This window comes from Phoca vitulina, unplaced genomic scaffold (genome assembly GCF_004348235.1).
Source record: "Phoca vitulina isolate PV1807 unplaced genomic scaffold, GSC_HSeal_1.0 scaffold49, whole genome shotgun sequence".
Classification (NCBI taxonomy): Eukaryota; Metazoa; Chordata; class Mammalia; order Carnivora; family Phocidae; genus Phoca; species Phoca vitulina.
Window position 1 is genome coordinate 619,607 of NW_022589752.1, and position 20,329 is coordinate 639,935.

At 36.3% G+C, this 20,329-nt stretch overlaps 1 protein-coding gene across 1 annotated transcript in view; it reads right to left on the minus strand.

Moving 5' to 3' along the window:
- Positions 1-4,459: 4,459 nt before the first annotated feature.
- Positions 4,460-20,329, minus strand: part of ST8SIA1 (ST8 alpha-N-acetyl-neuraminide alpha-2,8-sialyltransferase 1) — a 145,066-nt gene continuing 129,196 nt past the window's right edge. The window contains exon 5 of the mRNA XM_032432651.1: positions 4,460-5,483. Coding sequence (XP_032288542.1) covers positions 4,997-5,483 — 487 coding nt within the window. The 3' untranslated portion in view covers positions 4,460-4,996. The remainder of the gene's footprint in view (positions 5,484-20,329) is intronic.

The window sequence follows — 20,329 nt, forward strand, 5'->3', positions numbered from 1 at the left end:
CTGTATATAACTGTTGACTCTCCCAAAACATAACTAGTTCATAACTACTATGTCTACTATTGACTGGAAGCCTTATCAACAACATCAACAGGTGATTAACACATATTTTGTATGTTATTTGTATTATATACTGTATTCTTACAATGAAGTAAGCTAGAGAAAAGAAAATGTCATTAAGAAAATCATAAGGAAAACACATTTACAGAACTGCACTATATTTATAAAAAAAAAAAAAATGTGTGTATAAGCAGACCCGTGCAATTCTCATCTGTGTCCTTCAAGGGTCAACTATATTTGATATCTCCCTAGCTTCGAGAACTCAGAAAATTCATCTGAGTGGGAAAAAAAGGTCCATTTTTAATCATCACTGACAGGGCCATAATTAGGTCAGGGTGACCGGAATTCTGTCACAGGACACCCAAATTTAGAGAGCACAAATTTAAGGGAAAAAAAAAAAAAAAAAACTGTTTAACGCAGTGTAAAATTTTAAGCTTCTCAGCAAATTTCCACACCAAGTCTCCAGTCACAAGGCTACTAGCTTGACTCCACCGACAGGCCAGCCTCCCTGGTAGAAGACAGAAATAGATAGTGCTGTAAAGCCAAGGTCAAGGGCAGAGACTTTTCTGACCCTAACATACTCTGAGAGCTTGGGAGTAGGGTTTTCTCCTCCTTTCCACTTGCCTCATCTCTCCCTGGCACACAGACCCAAGTCGCTGGTCATATTTAGTTAGTTACCACAGACTTTGCTAGAGGCTTGACCTAGGTTCCAGGTGCCTTGTTCCTGATGTGTGCTCACTAAAAGTCATCATCTGAGAGTTGACCTCCATGCTGGGAAGATGAAGAAATAAAAAGCATAGTATTGCTCTCAGTCCTTATGCCTCCGCATATTTGTCCTCGGGTTCTCACTAAAGTCTTTACAGCTCTTGACCCCTGGAACTCTATAAAGGGAGCAGATATTATTACCTGGTTCTGGTGGGAACGTTTTTGTACAACACAATCAGAATTCCCTAAAGTTTTTGGTGGACTGTGACATTTTTTCCTCCTAGGTCCCTCCTAACAAGGATTTTTCAGTTAAAAATTTCACAAAGTCACTACTTTTAAACATAAAAATTAAAATTATAGATGGCTGATTTTTCAAAGAAATAGAAAGCTGTATATAATACATCATAAAAACTGTGATAGTTGCTGACCAGAGAAATGTTCTTGATATCTTTTTCTATTTGGGAATCATCGCTAACACTTCTGTATAAAGCTTCTGACTAATCTAAGAATATTTTTGTCAGATTCGGAATCCTGGGATTTCTTCCATTATTTTCCCTGTAGATTGTGAAGCTATGTTGCCCATTGCTTCAGGTACAAGTTACATACAACCTCAACGAAGTCTGTAGCCAAGAGAAGGACATGAGACATCACAAAGCCAAACAGGTATTGTCAGAATAGCTACCATTTGGGGTCATTTGCATCATTTTGGAATATTGTTAAAATAAAAGTGAACTATATAGAAACAAAATCCCATGGGCACTTGTTAACTTCATGTGTTGGTTGCAGCTGAGATGCACAGTGCTATATAAACCGCTGGTCAAATACTCTACTTAAAGCATATGTATCCATTGTCCTCTTCCATTTAAAAATCTTTCATATAAAAAATCACTTTTCTATCTTAGAGAATGACTTAATCCTTCACCTATCTTAATTTTACTCTAGTGTAATTAAAATTAAACAGAGGTCACCCTTATTCATGATCCTTAGCATCAGTGCAATTCTCAAACTGGGGCTGATGGAGCTGATAAAAGGTAAAAATCGTATCAGGTACCCATGTTTATCGTATAAATCCAGGTACCCACGGTTTATTGTATAAATCTATCCCTCTTTTCCTCCCATGGAGCAAGCTAATTTTTTGTCAATAAAAAGCAATTTAAAAATGAGACCGATGTTAGAGGGTGATGCCCTCTCTTGCCAGATGCATTGAAAGCAGTGAAATATTTTCTTACTGAGTGTGTCTACCATAACCTGAATATCTTCTGAGCTAATCTTAAGGGTCAGTAGTATTAAAATGTAATTGACCAAATTTGGCAAAGTATGAGGCCCAATTCCAGATAAACAGAATAAAATAATAGGCGCTTAGAATTCAACTTCTTAGTAGTAAGAAGTCTACTCTGCAAGATAATTCTGGAGAGATCCTCCCTTAGGAACACACATATTTCAATAAGGATAGATATGCATAACTTTATGCTACAACACACACGTGTACACACACATACAAGGACAGTCACACTCCTAGTTTAGATCTAACCATAAAAAACATCTATCTAACCATAAAAAAGGGAATATGTATGGCATATCTATGAGTCAATATAAAATAATGCCAACTGCAATCTACTCTAAGGAACCATTCTCATTCAATTGTAGTCGTATTTCAGATGATGTGAGCATGTATAGCTATTCTTAAGTGAAGACAGTTTGGAGCAATCAAAGCATTCTTTTGGTCTTATCCAGGGTTTCTCAACCTTGACACTATTGATAGTTTAGACTATAATTCTTCGCTGTGGGGGGCTGACCTCTCCACAGTACGATGTTTGGCAGGATCCCTGGCCTCTGTCCACTAGATGACAGTAGCATCCTCCAAATCACGACAATCAAAAGTGTCTCTACACACTGCCAAATGTCACCAGACAAGGGAGGGGAATCACCCCAGTTGAGAAGTACTGGTCTAATTAAACATTATCATCTTGGGCCATTTCTGTTCTGCCTTTCAGAAGCCACAAGTTTATAGTCTAAAAATTGCACAGTTTATTGTATAAATCTATCCCAGAAATCATAACAAGATGTTAAATTTCCAAATAGCAGCTTCAGTGGAAATGTGAGGCACAGGCTTTATGGGGCTCTTTAGTTACATTTTAACAACTTTATCAGTAAATGTACTAATTTGTGTGACACATGTTTTTCATTAGCCCTTTTACATCTTTGATGAAGTGTATAAGTAAAAATGTATTCCTTTTTAAGGTAATTATTAAATAATAACAATGGCTCTAAAAAGGAAATACCTTTAGGGTTTCACATCTAGTGCGTATTTAACACAGCTAACTCACAGTACATTCTCATTATATTTTTGCTGCCATATAGGATCAAAATAACAAGTCAGTTCTGTACAGAATCAGTACTCTCAAATTCTTAACTTTCCAAGCATCAGTTTAATTTGTGTTATGTCAACCAGTCATTTCTTAACTGCTGATTTCTATAATAACCTCAAAATTTAATCTTACTTAGAAATTGCCTATTCTGGTAGTGATACAGAATTTTTCCAAGGGCTTTGTTGTCTCAATGTCTTTTAAATGAACCCACCAAAAACTGCCAACTGTTTTAATTTATATGGTAGACTAAGTTTCTACCATTAAAAATGAAGCAGAACTTTTTGACATAATTTACCTACATTTTGGTAACATTTAAAAGAATAAAAATAGTGATTTCTAGTGTCTCCTTTTAGATTAAGGCATTCCAAAGCACAAAGACAGTGAGAGGCTTCCTTTACTTTCCTTGCACATGTAAACACATTTAACTGCTTATAATCTGTCAGTAGAGTTTGTTCGCAGTTTGTCAAAGCTTATGTAAAAAGCTTTCTAAGTAGCCTTACTTGCTACTACAAGGGAATCAACATCTATGAATTCACATCCCTTTACTTGTATGAACCATGCGTGTGTGACCATGCTCAACACAGGGTTCATTCATGAGATATTAGGCAGAGTCAGAATGAGTCAAACAATTCTCATCTTGGGTAAGCATTTGGGGGTCATGCTGGTGTGAGCATTACGAGCAGCAACCAATAAGCTGGCTTGTCTTATATCAAGGTGTAGTGGGTAGTGGGTAGTTCACTCATCGTAGCTCTTCAACAATGGTTACAGATTTTTGCCATACTCAGTCATATGGGTTCTGCCTTCGGAGTTGCATGGGAATGAGCTTTGTTTAACTGTGTGTATGTGTGAGTGTGTGTGTACATGAGTCTGTGTTTTATTTGTGTGCATGTATCTTGGAGTGAATATACCATGGTAGATAGAAAAGGGATGTGCCTTCTAGTCTGTTTCCAGACTAAAACATCATTGTGCTTTACTTTATCTCTGAGTACTAAATTATGAAGACAATTATGCCAATTTGCAAATAAATAATGCACTCACATTTGTAGTCTTTTTGCACTAAAATAACATAATACAAACAGGCTTAAATAATGCAGATCTAAAATTGAGTTTATGCCCTCAATTCTGAGAAGGAGGGAAAGTGGCTCATGTTATCCAGACTATGAATCAACACAGTCTAAATTCAACAATGCTTCACATCATCTAAGTAGACCTGATAAAAGGGGAGGAAGCAATTCTTAACATTTTTTAAATGGAAGGAGACTAGAGTTAACATAGACTTGGTTCAACAAATCACAATAATTAGCTGTAGTGTTTTGTATCTTTATTACTCAGTAAGGGATTCTTTTTTTTTTTTTTAGCTACCTCATCACCCACTCACTGCCCCTAAATAGGGCAAAAATAAATAATCATTTTTTAAAAACCTATGGTTCTAAGATATAAGATAGGTTTTTTCCTAAAGCCATATTGTGTTGGTAATCAGTAACACTTTGTGCTGGCATTTCCTTTATTCTACCTTGATTAATTCTTCACCTTCAACAACCAGAGTTCTATCTTGTTTGTGAACTGCATCTTCTAGATTTGAACCACCTAAATGTGCTTTACCAACATCATCTCATCAGCATGTTACTGGTTGCAAATCCACAATGTGCTACAAAATATTTCAGAGGATGTTTCATTTCTTATTTGTCCTCCAAGCCAACATCCAAAGTAGAGTTTCTCTTGGGTTTTTATAGTTGTTTTTGTTTTGTTTTGTTTTTCCAAGTGGCCCATGTGAATCCATGAAATGACTTGACCATTTCCTTTTGGAGTCATGTAGAAAACCTAACAAAAATACCCTGTCTCGGTTCTTTCTTTTTCCATGGTCCCTAGGAAGTGGGCTGGAGTGAAGTGTCTTCACATGGGTCTAGCTGCATTCTCAGTGCACCGATTTTATGAAGATACCAGAGCTGGAGAAATTCCTCTGGCATGGCATGGAAGCCAGAGAAGGGCAAGACGTTATCATAGTAGTGGTGGCTGATGGGCTGCTCATGCATATTCACAGAGAAGGGCCAGAAACCATAGATAGCTACCTCTTCACAGAGACCCAGAGCCGCACTCACCAGGAAGAGTCCTGTGGACAGGCGCTTGGCATGGATTCCCCTACTTTTCCAGAACTTTCCAATGCTACGCAGAAAGTTGGGGTTGGCAAAGAGCACTGTTTGATTGGCACCAACATCTGACAGTGTGTAATAAACCCGGAGAGATGGCTCTGTTCCCGTCTTCATAGAAAAGGCAGGCATGTAGATGTAACTGTGGTTATAGATCTTCATGTTGTCCACAAATGTCTTTCTGGACCACAGCAGATTCTGAAACCTATTATAGAGAAAAAGAGGCTCAGTTAAACCCTGAGAAAAGGAACTCATCAAACCCCACTCTATTGTTTGTCTGATGGCCCTCCTAGTTCACATTTATCTCGGGGGTGGGGCGGGGTGGGGAGAACATGAAAACCGCTTCACTTATATTTAAAATCTTCCTTGAACTTACCAATTATTTCTCATCAAGTAGCTTGGCTTTCCCCAACCCCAACAATCTTAAATTCAGCTTAAGATTCCTTAATGGAATTCCCTTTTAACTAAAATGTACTGTACATTTTGTTCTCCCAGAATTATTTGCCTGGAATGTAAAAATCTCATGAATTCACAAAGGTTGTTGGTTGTTGGATAGGATTTTTAAAAAATATTTTTTAATTTATTCATCTGAGACAGAGAGCTAGCGAGTGAGAGCATGAGCAGGGGGGAGCGGCAGAGGGAGAGGGAGAAGCAGGCTCTCTGCTGAGCAGGGAGCCTGATGCGGGACTCGATCCCAGGACCCTGGGATCATGACCTGAGCCGAAGGCAGATGCTTAACCGACTGAGCCACCCAGGCATCCCATTGGATAGGATTTTGATAAAAACTACTTCTGCAGTCTGATATAAGCACAGGACTGGTTTCTTCATCTGCAAATCAAAGGAACCACCTGGAAGATACTTCTTCCCGTTCAAATTCTATGATCCTAGAAGTATTCCGATTAACTGATACTATATTATAACTATAATATTACATGGAAAAAGAAGCACTTGTTATTATTATAAAATGATGCTGACAGAGTTGCCCGTATTGCTTGCTCCAAAGAAACTCTACTTTCCTCTGTTCTTTCCATTTGGATTCCATAAAAAGAGGATCTCCGGTTCAAGTGTATTCAACTAAAATTGATGATGTACATCCTATGTGTCAGGCACTGGGGAATTAAAAATTTAATGACCCAATTTCTGTTCTTAAGAAATTCAGGTCCAATTGTGGAAACAAAAATATAAATGAGTACAACATAATGTTCTAAATGCAACAGTTGATATCTGTATAAAGTACTGTGGGATACAGATGAAAAAATAATCCTGCCTGAGAGGAGTGGAGTCTGAGGAAGCTTCAGAGAGGGGATGGCATTTAAGTACAGCTCCTATGGGGCAACAACAGGAAGTACAGCAACAAAGTAAGAAACACTTTGGTCACAGGCTGGGGTGCACAGTGCACTGAAACAATCATGAAGAAGAGCCTGTTTCCCTGGGCCGCGGGAGGCAGTGGCTGAAGATAAGACATGTTGCAAAAAACCTCGAGTGTCTCTAATTTGCTCGTGGACTTCAGCCTGTGGGGATGGGGAAACTCCACAGCCGCCGTGAGTACTCACAGCACTTAGTATTTACCTTACAGCTATTTCCTCATTTGCTTAGTGGTCAGTCTGTGCCAAAAAAGGTCCCTGGTGATCTGGGGAAGGAAGAGGCCGGTCGCCTGCAGACCAGTGAGGAGGCTGCTACAGGTCAAGTATAAAAAGAGAAGAAAGACAATGAACTACACTCGGCTCTTGCAACTTTTGTTCTTTCACACAGGGCCGTCACCTGCGTCAGGTTACGTGCAGGTGGAGCAGAGGCCCGTAAGAATGCAACGGAGCCACAACTCACAGAGGAAAGTCTGGCCTGACACGTTGGCAGCGTTCATCATAAATATGTGAAACTAAAACTCTGAATAAACAAATCCACAGGGTTTTGTGTAGCAATCAGTGTGATTAACTCTGCCTGCCAAGAAAGGTGTGTTCCTTGAGCCCCAAAGAAGGAAAATTGCTCCAGGTTTCCTCATGTCCTTGACTCAGCAGCCTGCTTTAGCAATTTTCTCTGGGCTGCAACAAATAAAAATAGTGGTAACAGGGTTTGTAAGTGGAATCACTTTATCCTAGAAGAAGCCATGGAAGCACATTTACCCGTATTCCGGGGCTGGACCAGCCTCGCCAACACAAACTCCTACCTCTCAACTCCACTAGCCCATGCTTAATAATTCTATTCTCCCTGTTGCCCACCCATATCTTCTGCTGTCTTCCTAAAACATGAATGCTTTCCCAATCATGTAAACACACCCTGCAGGTAACCTCCTACTTCTTTTGAACCATGGTTCTCAAACTCTAGTTAGAATATCCTGATATTACAGCTTCCTGGGTTCCAATGAGTAATCCAGCTGACTTTGTATCCAGCACTCCCTGGTGATTCTCGTGCAGGGGTCCTGTGGACAGACTTATTTAGAAGATCAAAGCCATCCATGTAAGCTGTCTAGCTCTCTGCCATCTATCCCTCAACATCTCTTTCTTTACATCTTCTAATTTTATCCTTGTTGCAATTCTAACAGGAAGAAGTGCTCCCTCTTCCCCTGTGTCTTGGAACAAACCATTTCATATTTTCTTAAAAATTCATGTTCTAAAGTGGGTATTGCTTCTTTAAAACATTTAACCTCAGGGTGCCTGGGTGGCTCAGTGATCCCAGGGTCCTGGGATCGAGGCCCGCACTGGGCTCCCTGCTCAGTGGGGAGTCTGCTTCTCCTTCTCCCTCTGCCGCTCCCCTACTCTTGCTTGTGTTCTCTCTCTCTCGCAAAAATAAATAAATCTTTTTAAAAACACAAACATTTAACCTCTCCCTCTCTACTGAATTATTCCTTTTTGTCTTCTAAGCACAGTTAGAACTTAGTATGAGGCAATTCTTCATATGCTCATACCATTCCCCGAGCTACATTCTAGTTTTTTCATTTCACTATCAACATTCTAGAGCAATTAGTCTACTTCTATCTGTTCCCTTTCTTGCTTCCATTTCCTCCTTATTGCTGTGCAGAATGGCTCCTATTCCACAGCACTCTGCTGGTTAACGGAACTTATCCTTATTTTTGTAGTGGACTACATACTAATGAGAATTACAGACAGCTCCAATAAAATCAGGGAAATTGATTTTATGTTCCCTGTCTTAAAGCTGACTGATTATTCTTGAAGAGGGCAGTCTTTCTTCCTTGAGTTTTAACTTTGAAAAGGAACACACATCTTGGATTTACTATAGCCTTAATTTTTTGATACTGTTAAAGAACCAGCCTATATATAAAATTTTATTATTTTTACCTACCCCATTTTTCAACAAATGACATTATTTAAGAACTCAAATCAATTCAATGCTTATTTATGGCACACCTAATATATTTTCTGTTACTCTGATCAAGAGCTTAATAGGGGTGGTTTGAATTTTACTAAATTATTACAAAATTCAACTAGAATTGTAAAAGAGTAGTGCTCCAGCTTATCTCTTCAGCCTCATTCTCAGATACTCTCTCTATCTTCACCCAATACTCCAGCCATCCCTGTATGTGCATCTGTCCTCATCTTTTGGCAGTGATAGTTTCCTTTTGGCTTATCTATTCATTGCCCTGGTGAAGTTCTGCCTAAACATCAAGACTCAAGCTTCTCCTTCTAAAGCTTATTCCTTCCTTTCAACTTAAGCTTTCAAAGGAGTCTTCTTGGAACTTCTCAGGATGAACTATCTCAACCATCCAAGACTGTGTACTCCTTGAAGACAAAGGACAAGTTTTATTTGTCTTTTAATTTTTACAACTTAGCTCAGAATAGTTGTATACTATACAAATGGAAAACTATTAAACTGAAAAAAGAAAATGAAGTGAGATCAGCAAGTGAAATTATTAAAAATAGAAATGATTAATATATAATGAGTATGGGCATGAAATAGAAAAATATATCAATAAAAATAGCAGAAAGCACAGAAATATAGCACACTTCACAAATAAATTTCATACATGATAATAAAGAGAAAAATCATTGAAATTTTAAACAGTTACATTCAAGCTAACTATTTAACAATATGAAAATTTGAGGGGGAATAGATTTATATTTGACAAGAAGATTTCAAAATAATTTCAAGATAAGATATTTAAAGTCTATATTACAAGAAAAACTAAAGAAAACAACTGTGTGAATTTATCAGCCACTTGCAAATTATCTTTCTATAAAGGAAAATATTGACAAAATTGATTACATCAAGATGCAAAATTTCATTGCCACGAAAATAAGATAACTAAAATAAAAAGGGAATGACTCTGAAAAGTATTTTCAACAAATATAAAAATAGAAGCTCAATATTGATAACATTATAGAGTCTAAATATATTGATATAATGATATGAAAATGGACAAAAACACAGATAATGGACAAAAACACAGATGCAAGTAATAAAAAGTGTTAAATGTTCAGCTTCAGAATGCCAGTCAAGATGCAAACTGAATAGAATAAAGAAAGATAAGGGTCCAGTTCTCCCCTCTTCCAGCAAATTCCTAGAAATGAAAGAAAAAATATTTTTAAAGATCTACATCCATCCTGAAAAAAGAAAAGAAGGGAAACCCTCAATGAATCCCCAAATCTAAGTTACCTCTGAAAAAGAGAATGCTTACAGAAAGAAACCAGAATATAAGCTTATTTGTTGAGCACTGCTCTAAAATGTAGCAGTGCCCCATGCCTAAAGGCAGAAGATACTGAGAAGTTGGGTGTCTTGGAACAATCAACAAGGTGATTGTTTACATTATGGGGCAGGAGAGACATTCAAGTGGACTGAACCCTAAAATCCTGCACTGATCAATTATCACTGTGGGTAGCAGGGAGAGAATATCAGCCTCTATGGAGGAACAGTGACTATGTGCCCAGAGCTGGCCCAGCCCGAGGGGAAACTGAAATTCTTTTCAACTTGTACAATATTGGTAGCCAAGCTTATAGTTCCCAAGTAGAATACTGACACTGGCCCAAGAGAAAAGATACGATACAGATAATGACACTGGGGAGTCACCCAAAAGAAAGCCACCTTCCTACCTTCTCGACCAAAAGTAAAGTCTACCCATGACAGGTCTAGTCTTCAGAGCTTCCAGTTACTAAACAAGAACAGAGAGCCAAGATCAGAAGATATTGAAGGAAAGCCTCCATCATGAGAGTCAGAGAACAAAGTGGAAGAAGAATAAAAGAACTCAGAGGAAACCAATGTTATTCAAGGGCCAGAAGAAAACTCTTAAAATCTATAATTAGCTTGTTTAGAAATATTAATAGTTGACTGTATCCACTTAGAGTAGGATACTATAAAAAGAAAAAGAACATTTAGGTTACAAGAAACAGCTACTGGCGATTTAAGAAGATAATTGATGGATTCTGGTAAAGGAAATCTCCAGCTAAAGAGCTACAAAGCAGGCCTAGAAACCTGTAAGTCAGATTCTAGTGAAAGGAAAAGGGCACTTCCGGGAGAGTTGTCTCAACAACAACAAAAAAGTGCCTCTGATAGTCATCTGATAGATGTTGACAGTAATGAAAGAAGATTTGCAGCTCTAATTGGGAGTCTGGAGATGAATTAGTGACTAATTGCATAGAAAGCCTTTATTTGCTCTGGGGGAAAATTAATAGGAAAAAAATTAAGAGTTGAACAGGATATCAAGTACTCATAAAATAGACTTTTTGTCTCAGATGTGAATTATTATGTAGACAATAAGGTAAGCACTATTAATTTAATTGTGATATATCTTAATTGAGAAGTTAGGAAAGTATAAGTGTGTATGGAGGAGTGCTGTGAGTGGCACTTTAAGAGACAAAAACCTTTATTTTTCCATAATAAATCAATAGATAAACTGAAAAGTTTAAAACTGTAATTAAGCATGCTGCTTTAAAATGCAACAAGAGAAAAATCAACTAGAGAATTTGAACATCTTAGAACATTACTTGGGGGAATGTGAGACAAGAATTTACTTCTTACCGTTTTAAGCTTTGCCTTTGCCAAACTATTTGATTTTCAAAGTGTATATAGCAAAAACTGATTAAAATTTAGATACTCACAAATCCATAATCATAGAGAGTCTTCAATTAAAAAGTTTATTATTTTTAAACACAAATTAAAAATTTCTAAAAAGGACTACATATCACAAAAGAAAAAAAATATATATATAAAAACAATTATCATCATATAGGCCATAACATCTGATCTAAAATGAAAAGTCAACAACACAAAGATACACACACTGCACTAGAAAATTATTTTTTATTTTTTTAAAGATTTTATTTATTTATTTCTGAAGGAGAGAGAGGGGGAGGGAGAGACAGCAGGAGCGGGGGAGTGGGGAGAGGGGCAGAGAGAGAAGCAGACTCCCTGCTGAGCAGGCAGCCCAATGTGGGACTCAATCCCAGGACCCTGGGATCACGACCTGAGCTGAAGGCAGATGCTTAAAAGACTGAGTCACCCAGGTGTCCTGAAAAAGAAATTTTTTAAAATGTATTTCAGGTATGTCTTTAAGGGGGAATCCGCCAATATTTGCAGATGATATAATTACCTGTCTAGAATATATATAAGAGAACAAATTGGAAAATGATTTCTTGGACCTAATAATAACTTAGAAAAGCATAGCTTTTAAAAATCCATAGCTAAACCAGGCATAGAACTTCCTCAACTTGATAAAGAATAGTTACAAAAAATCTACACCTAGCATCATACTTTATGGTTAGAAACTTGAAATTTTCCTACTATGATCAGTAATAAGTCAAGGATGTCCCCTCTCACAACTACTTTTCAACATTATACTGGAAGTCACTGCTAATACATCTAAATAAGAAAATGAAATAAAGATATACAGTTTGGAAAGGAATACATAAAACTGTCTTTGCAGACAATCATCTTCACACAATCATCTATGTAGAAAATCTGAAAGAATTAAAAAAAAAAAAAAAAGCTTCCTGGAACTAGTAAACAATTACAGCAAGGTTGTAGGATATAAGATTAATATACCGAGTCAACTACTTTCCTAAATATGAGCAATAAACAAGTAGAATTTGAAATAAAAAATACAGGGCGCCTGGGTGGCTCAGTTGGTTAAGCATCTGCCTTTGGCTCAGGTCATGATCCCAGGGTCCTGGGATCGAGACCCACATTGGGCTCCCTGCTCAGTGGGAAGTCTGCTTCTCTCTCTCCCTCTGCTATTCCCCCCGCTTGTGCTCTCTCTCTCTGTCAAATAAATAAATAAAATATTTTTTAAAAAAGAAATAGAAAATACAATATCATTTATATTAGCACCCCCCAAATATGAAATACTTAGGCATAAATCCAACAAAATATATACAAGACCTATGTGAGGAACACTAGAAAACTCTGATGAATGAAATCAAGGAACTAAATAAATGAGATTTTGAGAGATACTACATGTTCATGGATAGAAAGACTCAATATTGTCAAGATGTTAGTTCTTCCCAACATGAACTATAGATTCAATGCAACTCCAACGAAAAACATAGCAGGTTCTTTTGTGTATATCAACAAACTAATTCTGAAATTTATGTGGAGAAGCAAAAGATGTAGAATAGCCAATATAATATTGAAGGAGATGAACAAACTTGGAGGACTGGCTCTACCCGACTTTAAGATTTACTATAAAGCTACAGTAATCAAGATAATGTGGTATTAGTAAAAGAATAGACACATCAATGGAACAGAACAGAAAACCCAGAAATTGACCCACATAAATGCAGTCAGCTGATCTTTGACAAAGGAGCAAAGGCAATACAATGTAACAAAGATAATGTTTTCAACAAATGGGTGCTGACACAAGTGGGTATCTACATGCAAATAGTTGAATCTAGACAGAGACTTGATAGCCTTCACAAATATTAACTCAAAATGGATCATAAATGTAAAATGCAAAATTGTAAAACTCTATAAGATAAATAATGAGAGAACCTAGGTGACCTTGGCTGTGGCAGTAACATTTTATGTACAAAATCAAAGGCACAATCCATGAACGATATAATCGATAAACTGGAATTCATTAAAATTAAAAACATTTCTGTGAGAGACAATATCAAGAGAACGAGAAGACAAACTGCATCCTGGGAGAAATACATGCCCAAAAGACACAGCAGATAAAGAACTATTATCCAAACTATACAAAGAACTCTTTAAATTCAACGATAAGAAAACAAATAACTCAATTTAAAAATGGGCCAAAGACTTCAACAGACACCTCACCAGATGGCAAATAAGCATATGAAAAGATGTTCATATTGTATATCATCAAGGAAATGCAAATTAATACAGCAATGAGGTATCATTACTAGACATCTATGAGAATGATCAAAATCCAGAACCCTGCCAACACTGAACGCCTATAAGGATGTGGAGCAACAGAAACTCTCATTCACTGCTGGTGGGAATGCAAAATGGTACAGTTTAGTGGTTTCTTATAAAATTAAACACTCTTATGTGATTCAGCAATCCTGCTTCTTTGTATCTTCCCAAAGGCATTGAAAACTTATGTCCACACAGAAACCTGCACAAGCATGCTTATAGCAGCTTTATTCATAATTGCCCAAACTTGGAAGCAATCAAGATGATTTGCTAAGGTGAATGGATAAAGAAACTGTATTATATCTGTATAAGGGAATATTATTCAGCACTAAAAAGAAATGACTTATCAAGCCATGAAAAGACACGGAGGAACCTTAAGTGCATACCACTGAGTGGAAGGTGCAAGAATGGTTCAACATTTGCAAATCAATCAACATGATAGCATCACATTAACAAAATGAAGAATAAAAATCATATGATCATCTCAATAGATGCAGAAAAAGCATTTGACAAAATTCAACATCCATTTATGATAAAAACTCTCAACAAAGCAGGTATAGAGGGAATGTACTTCAACATAATAATGGCCATATATGAGAAGCTCACAGCCAATATCATTCTCAATAATCCAATAATCCTGATTTCTAAGGTCAGGATCAAGACAGGATGTCCAATCTCACCACTTTTATTCAAATTAGTATTGGAAGTCCTGGCCAGAGCAATTAGGTAAGAAAAAGAAATTAAAGGCATCAAATTTTTGAAGAAAGAAGAAAAACTAACACTATTTGCAGATGACATGAAATTATATAAACCCTAAAGACTCCATCAAATAACTTAGAAACAATAAATAAACTCAGTACAGTTGCAGGATACAAAATCCATATACAACAATCTGTTGCATTTCTTTACACTAATAACAAACTATTAAAAAGAAAAATATCAAAAACAATCCTATTTACAACTGCATCAAAAAGAAGAAAATGCCTAGGAATAAATTTAACCAAAAAGGTGAAAGACCGATCGATCAAAAACTGTAAGACATTTATGAAAGAAACTGAAGAAGACACAAGTAACTGGAAAAATATTCCATGCTCATGGATTGGAAGAATTAATATTGTTAAAATATCTATACTACCCAAAACAACATACAGATTCAATGCAATCCCTATCAAATTCTAATGGTATTTTTCACAGGAATAGAACAAATAATCCTAAAATTTGTACAGAAGCATCAAAGACCCCAAATAGCCATGCAATCGTGAGAAAGAAGAATAAGGCTGGATGCATCACACTCAGATTTCAAAGATAAGCTATAGTAATTAAAACAGTATAGTACTGGTATAAAAACAGACACATAGATCAATGAAACAGAATAAAGAGCCCAAAAATAAACCCATGCATATATGGTCAATTAATTTACAACAAAGGAATCAAGAATATATAATAGGGAAAGAACAGTCTCTTTAATAAATGGTGTTGGGAAAACTGGACAGCTACATGTGAAAGAATAAAACTGGATCACTATCTTCCATCATACATAAAATTAACAGATAATGAATTAAAGACTTGAACTTAAAACCTGAATCCATAAAACTCCTAGAAGAAAACATGAAATAAGCTCCTTGACATAGGTCTTGGTGATGATTTTTTGAATCTGTCACCTAAAGCAAAAGCAACAAAAGCAAAAATAAACTACTAGGACTACATCAAACTAAAAAGCTTCTGCACAACAAAGGAAGCCATCAACAAAATGAAAAGCAACTTACTGAATGGGAGAGCATATTTGCAATCATTTATCTGATATGGGCTAATATACAAAAATATATAAAGTACTTATAAACTCAATAGAAAAAAACAAAATCTGATTTTAAAATATGCAGATCTGAATATACATTTTTCAAAGTAGACTTACAGATGGTCAACAGGTACATACATGAAAAGACGCTCAACGTCATTAATTATTAAGGAAATGAAATCAAAACAAGAATGAGATATCACCTCACACCTGTTAGAATGGCCATTATCAAAAAGACAAGAAATAACAGGTGTTGGTGAGAATGTGGAGGAAATAAAATTCTTGTGCACTGTTGGTGGGAGTATAAATTGGTGAAACCACTATGGAAGACTATATGGAGGTTCCTAAAAAAAAAATAAAATAAAAACAGAACTACCAAACTATCAAAAAGATATATGCACTCCCATGTCCACTGCAGCATTATTTATAGTAGCCAAGATATGAAAACAACCTGAGTATACATCAATGGATAAATGGATAAAGTGATTGTGTAATTATATTATATATAATAATATATATATAATTCAGCCATAAAAAATAAAATCTTGCTATTTGAGACATGGAGAGACCCCAGGGCATTACACTAGTGAAATAAGTCAGACAGAGGAAAACAAATATCATATGATCTTATATGTGGAATCTAAGGAAAAGCAAAAAACCCGAGCTCATAGATACAGAGAACAGATTGGTGGTGGTTGCAAGAGGTGAGGGGTCAGGATGGGAGAAATGGTTTGTTTGTTGGTTTGTTTGTTTTTAGTTTAAATAAATTGAATAAAAATTTTTTAAAATTGACAACATGAACAAATCAGAATCATAAAACAAAACACTATACAAAAAGACCAGGCAGATTTGATAAAGAACCAAGTGGAAATTCTGAAACTGAAAAAGATAGCCTTTGAAAATAAATATTTTATGAAAAGATTAAATAGTAGATTTGATAGAATCAAAATGAGAATTAATGCATTGAAAGATAAATCTAAAGACACTACCCAGAATGACACCTGGATGGAAAATATAAGAGAGATTAAGAGAGAAGATAGAATAAAAAGATCCAAAACATGTATAGAAAGAGTTCCCAAAGAAGAAAATAGAGTGAATGGGAGAAAAGCGATATTTAGAGAACATACATATATGCCTTAAAACCAATGTAAAGTAGGTACAAATAAAGAAAGTGAGATGGGGAGGCGAGTGGGGGATTGGCTAGATGGGTAATGGGCATTAAGGAGGGCACTTGTGATGAGCACTGGGTGTTGTGCAAAAGTGATGAGTCACTAAATTCTACACCAGAAACTGAGTTACACTGCATGTTGACTAACTGGAATTTAAATAAAAAATTTGGACAAAAGTAAAAATAAAGAAAGAAAAATTAAAAAAAAAGAAAAAGTCAATTATGTCTAAAACATATGCACAAAAGAGAGGTGGTTATTAAATACCATTCCCTTGACTCTCTTTTCTAGCATGATTAAAGTAAATAATACCACTAAAAAATAATAATATACAAATAACACAAGAGCCTGGGTGGCTCAGTCGGTTAAGTGTCTGCCTTTGACTCAGGTCATGATCCCAGGGTCTTGGGACTGAGTTCCACACTGGGCTCCCTGCTCAGTGGGGAGCCTGTTTCTCCCTCTCCTTCTACCCCTACCCCCTGCTCATGCTCTCTCTCTTTTTCTCTCTCTCTCAAATAAATATCTTTAAAAAATAAATAAAAACAAATAACACAAGAGAAAAACAGATAATGACATAGAACTATCAAGTCTGAGATGAAGAAATTCAAAGGGCCAATGTACATATTAAAATGTGTACAATCTCACCAGCATTAAAGTTATACATTTATACCAATTTTTTAAAGTATACCAATTAAAGCTACAGCAAAATTACAGTTTTCCACATATCCAATTGGTAGAAATTAGGGAACATAATAATAAATAGTAGAGTGTGAGAAATAGGTACTTTTATGCTTCAAATGGGAGCAAGAATCATTACAAACAGTTCAGAAGATGTTTTGGCATTTTCAATATGAACACCAATTGACTCAGCACTTCCATTTCTCAGCTGGTACCTTGGATATTTGCAAAATAACCTCTTACTTCTCTTAGATCTTGGCTCATATAACTGCACCTCAGAGAAGCCTTTCCTGACCACCCCATCTCTCACCTTTGTTGCATTTCTTCATCCTACCTATCGCTCTGTGACATTTTATCATATATGCATGTCTTTTTTTATTGTCAATCTTCTTGAATGTCCACAAGGAGGACTTTGTTTTGTTTATTGATAAATCCACAACATCAAGAATGGTGCCTGGCATATGGCACTAAGTAAATATTCATGAATGTTTGCTGAAGTATGCAGAAAATTAAAAACAACCTAAATGTCCATCACAAATAGTGTTATATCTATACTATAATTTATGGCAATTCTTTTAATGACATGGCTCCATTTGTATTGATATGGAAATAGTTCCAAAATGTTATATAAAAAACAAAAAAGTTTCAGAATTACTACTGAAATTTATGTAGTGTATTATCACACAAGATAAAGATATATATTTTCTATACTTACATGTATGTGTGTAAATGCATGGGAAATGTTGGAAGGATACACACTAAGCTGAAAACAATGGTTATCTCTAGGGACAGCAGTGGGTATGAGGGTGCAGGTAGAAGGTCAAGGAAAACTTTAACCTTGTCTGGAATGCTCTCATTCTTTAGAAGGTGATATATTTATGTTGCTACTTGTGTTGTTAAATATTTCCTTTTGAAAGGTCAGTCTCCTCAGTGTTCACATAAATGCAAAGTAAAACAATCATGAATTTCTAGTTCACTCTTTCCAACACAACAAAAAGTTAGAAGTGTGGTAATTTTATTCATTAAGTTTTTAATAATATTTTGATGTACTCCTTGCAGTATAAAACACATTTATTTAAAAAAGCCACAAATGTTCAAGTTAATTTCTCTTAAGTTTATTTCATTAAAAGGTCATTTATTTTAAATAGAATATTTGTTTCAATGTTTTTCTCTATAATAATTTTATTTGAACACTTTCCTTATTATTTACTTCCTGTTCAAATGTTCCAGCAATTTTCCAGTAGGTTAACTCATTTCCGTATATTATTTACTTGCTTTTGTAATATTTTGGACCATTTGCCGTGTTCATGGTCACTCACTGCCATTTTTCTGTCTCTTTGTGCAGCTGTTTGTTTACCCAGCTGTTGCTTCCTTTTCCTTTGTCAGTGAAAATTAATTTTGTGTTGATCCACAATACTTTTCTCCTCTGTACTTTCTCATCCTATGGGGGTGGCTCTTCCACAGGAAAATATTTTACCAGATTGCAAACAACACATTATACCAAGCTATTCCATTCAGACATAGTACATATTAAAATACGCCCCAAGAATGCAAACTTTTAAAATATTTGCAAAGTGGGGGTTCCAAACCTAGACTGCACATTGCTAAGAGGAGAGAAATTTAGGACCGGCCTTTCCGAGATGGATATATCTGAACCGAATTTTGAAGAATGAGTAGAATTAGCTATGTAAACAGAGCTGAGGGGGAAAGTATGCTTGTCTGACAGAGCAGTGTGGGCAAACGCACAGAGGTGAGAAAGGTGGTGTTCAGGGAAATGCAACCATTTTAATATAGTGAACCTTTAGAGCCTTGGGAATAGCTAGAGATGAGGCACAGGACAGGATAAAAGAATCATCTATTGCCAATCAAGGTTGAGATTTTACCCATCTGGAAAAAGAGAGACTAATTAACATTCATTAGTCCATGGGGGAAACGGTGAGGGAGGGTCTCACCACTCACACTATAGGGGAGGAAGGAAAAGCTGACTGTGGTGAATGGGACAAGCAGGGCTGATCTTCAGCTGGAAAGCAATGGTGAGAAATAGAGGACAGTGTCCATTCTAGTTTGGTGTGAATTCTGTACCAGTTATTAAATACCTATCCCATCTAGGTGTGAGAGTGATTTTAGTTTGGGGGCTTGGGTGGCTTGGACTTCTGGTGGCTCCTTTCATGATGATGTGTAACACAACAGGAGAAGGTAGTTTGAAGGAAAATATTATTACCCAATTTTGGACAGGCTGAACCATAGACATGAGATCACCCAGAAGAGCCATGTGCCAACGTGCAAAACACTGACAAATTATAGCATTTAAATGGTGGGCAAAGGAGGCAGAGTTGTAGCAAAGGGTAGGTTGGCAGAGAGGTGAGAGAGAACCAGAAGAATCTTCAATAACAGAAGGAATAAAGAGCTACAGAAGTTTATTAACTGATAAATGCTGAGGAGAGATCGAGTGAAGTAAAGACAGAAGATACTCCTGGAACATTTAGTAACATGGAAATTTTCAGTGGCATGTGCTACTTCAGTAAGAATCAATCTAGATCATGGGTTGAAAACTCAGTTGTGCACAGGGGCCAAGCAGATTGGGAAAATATGTGACGGGGCCAGGCATACCACAAGAGAGTGTGGATCTGAAAATGGAAAGTACATGTCTCATCTAAAGTATTTCAGAGTAAAAAGAAAAAAAAAAGTAATAGCCAAGCAACACAATTACGATGGCCAGGTTTGGCCTGTTGGCAACAAGCTTGATGGCAAACTTATTCCAAACTCCAAATGAAGATTAGACCATGGAATCACAAATCCCTTTGAAGCAGATAAAAAAAAAATATGTAGTAGATTTGTTTATTTCGGACATTAGCGATAGTATGAGATAAGAACCAGAAGATCTATAATCAAATCACAGGAATAAGTAAATTCTATTATAAGATTCTTGCTTAACACAGGTTATCCTATTTAAGCCTTGTAGTAACTCTGTGCAGAGGAGCATTGTCCCTTTTCTGCTGTTGAGGAAACTGAGGATAAGAGCAGTTATGTCCTCAAGCCAAGTTTCACAGCTACAATGCAGAATGTGGGTTCCCAAGTCCAGCTCAGCTC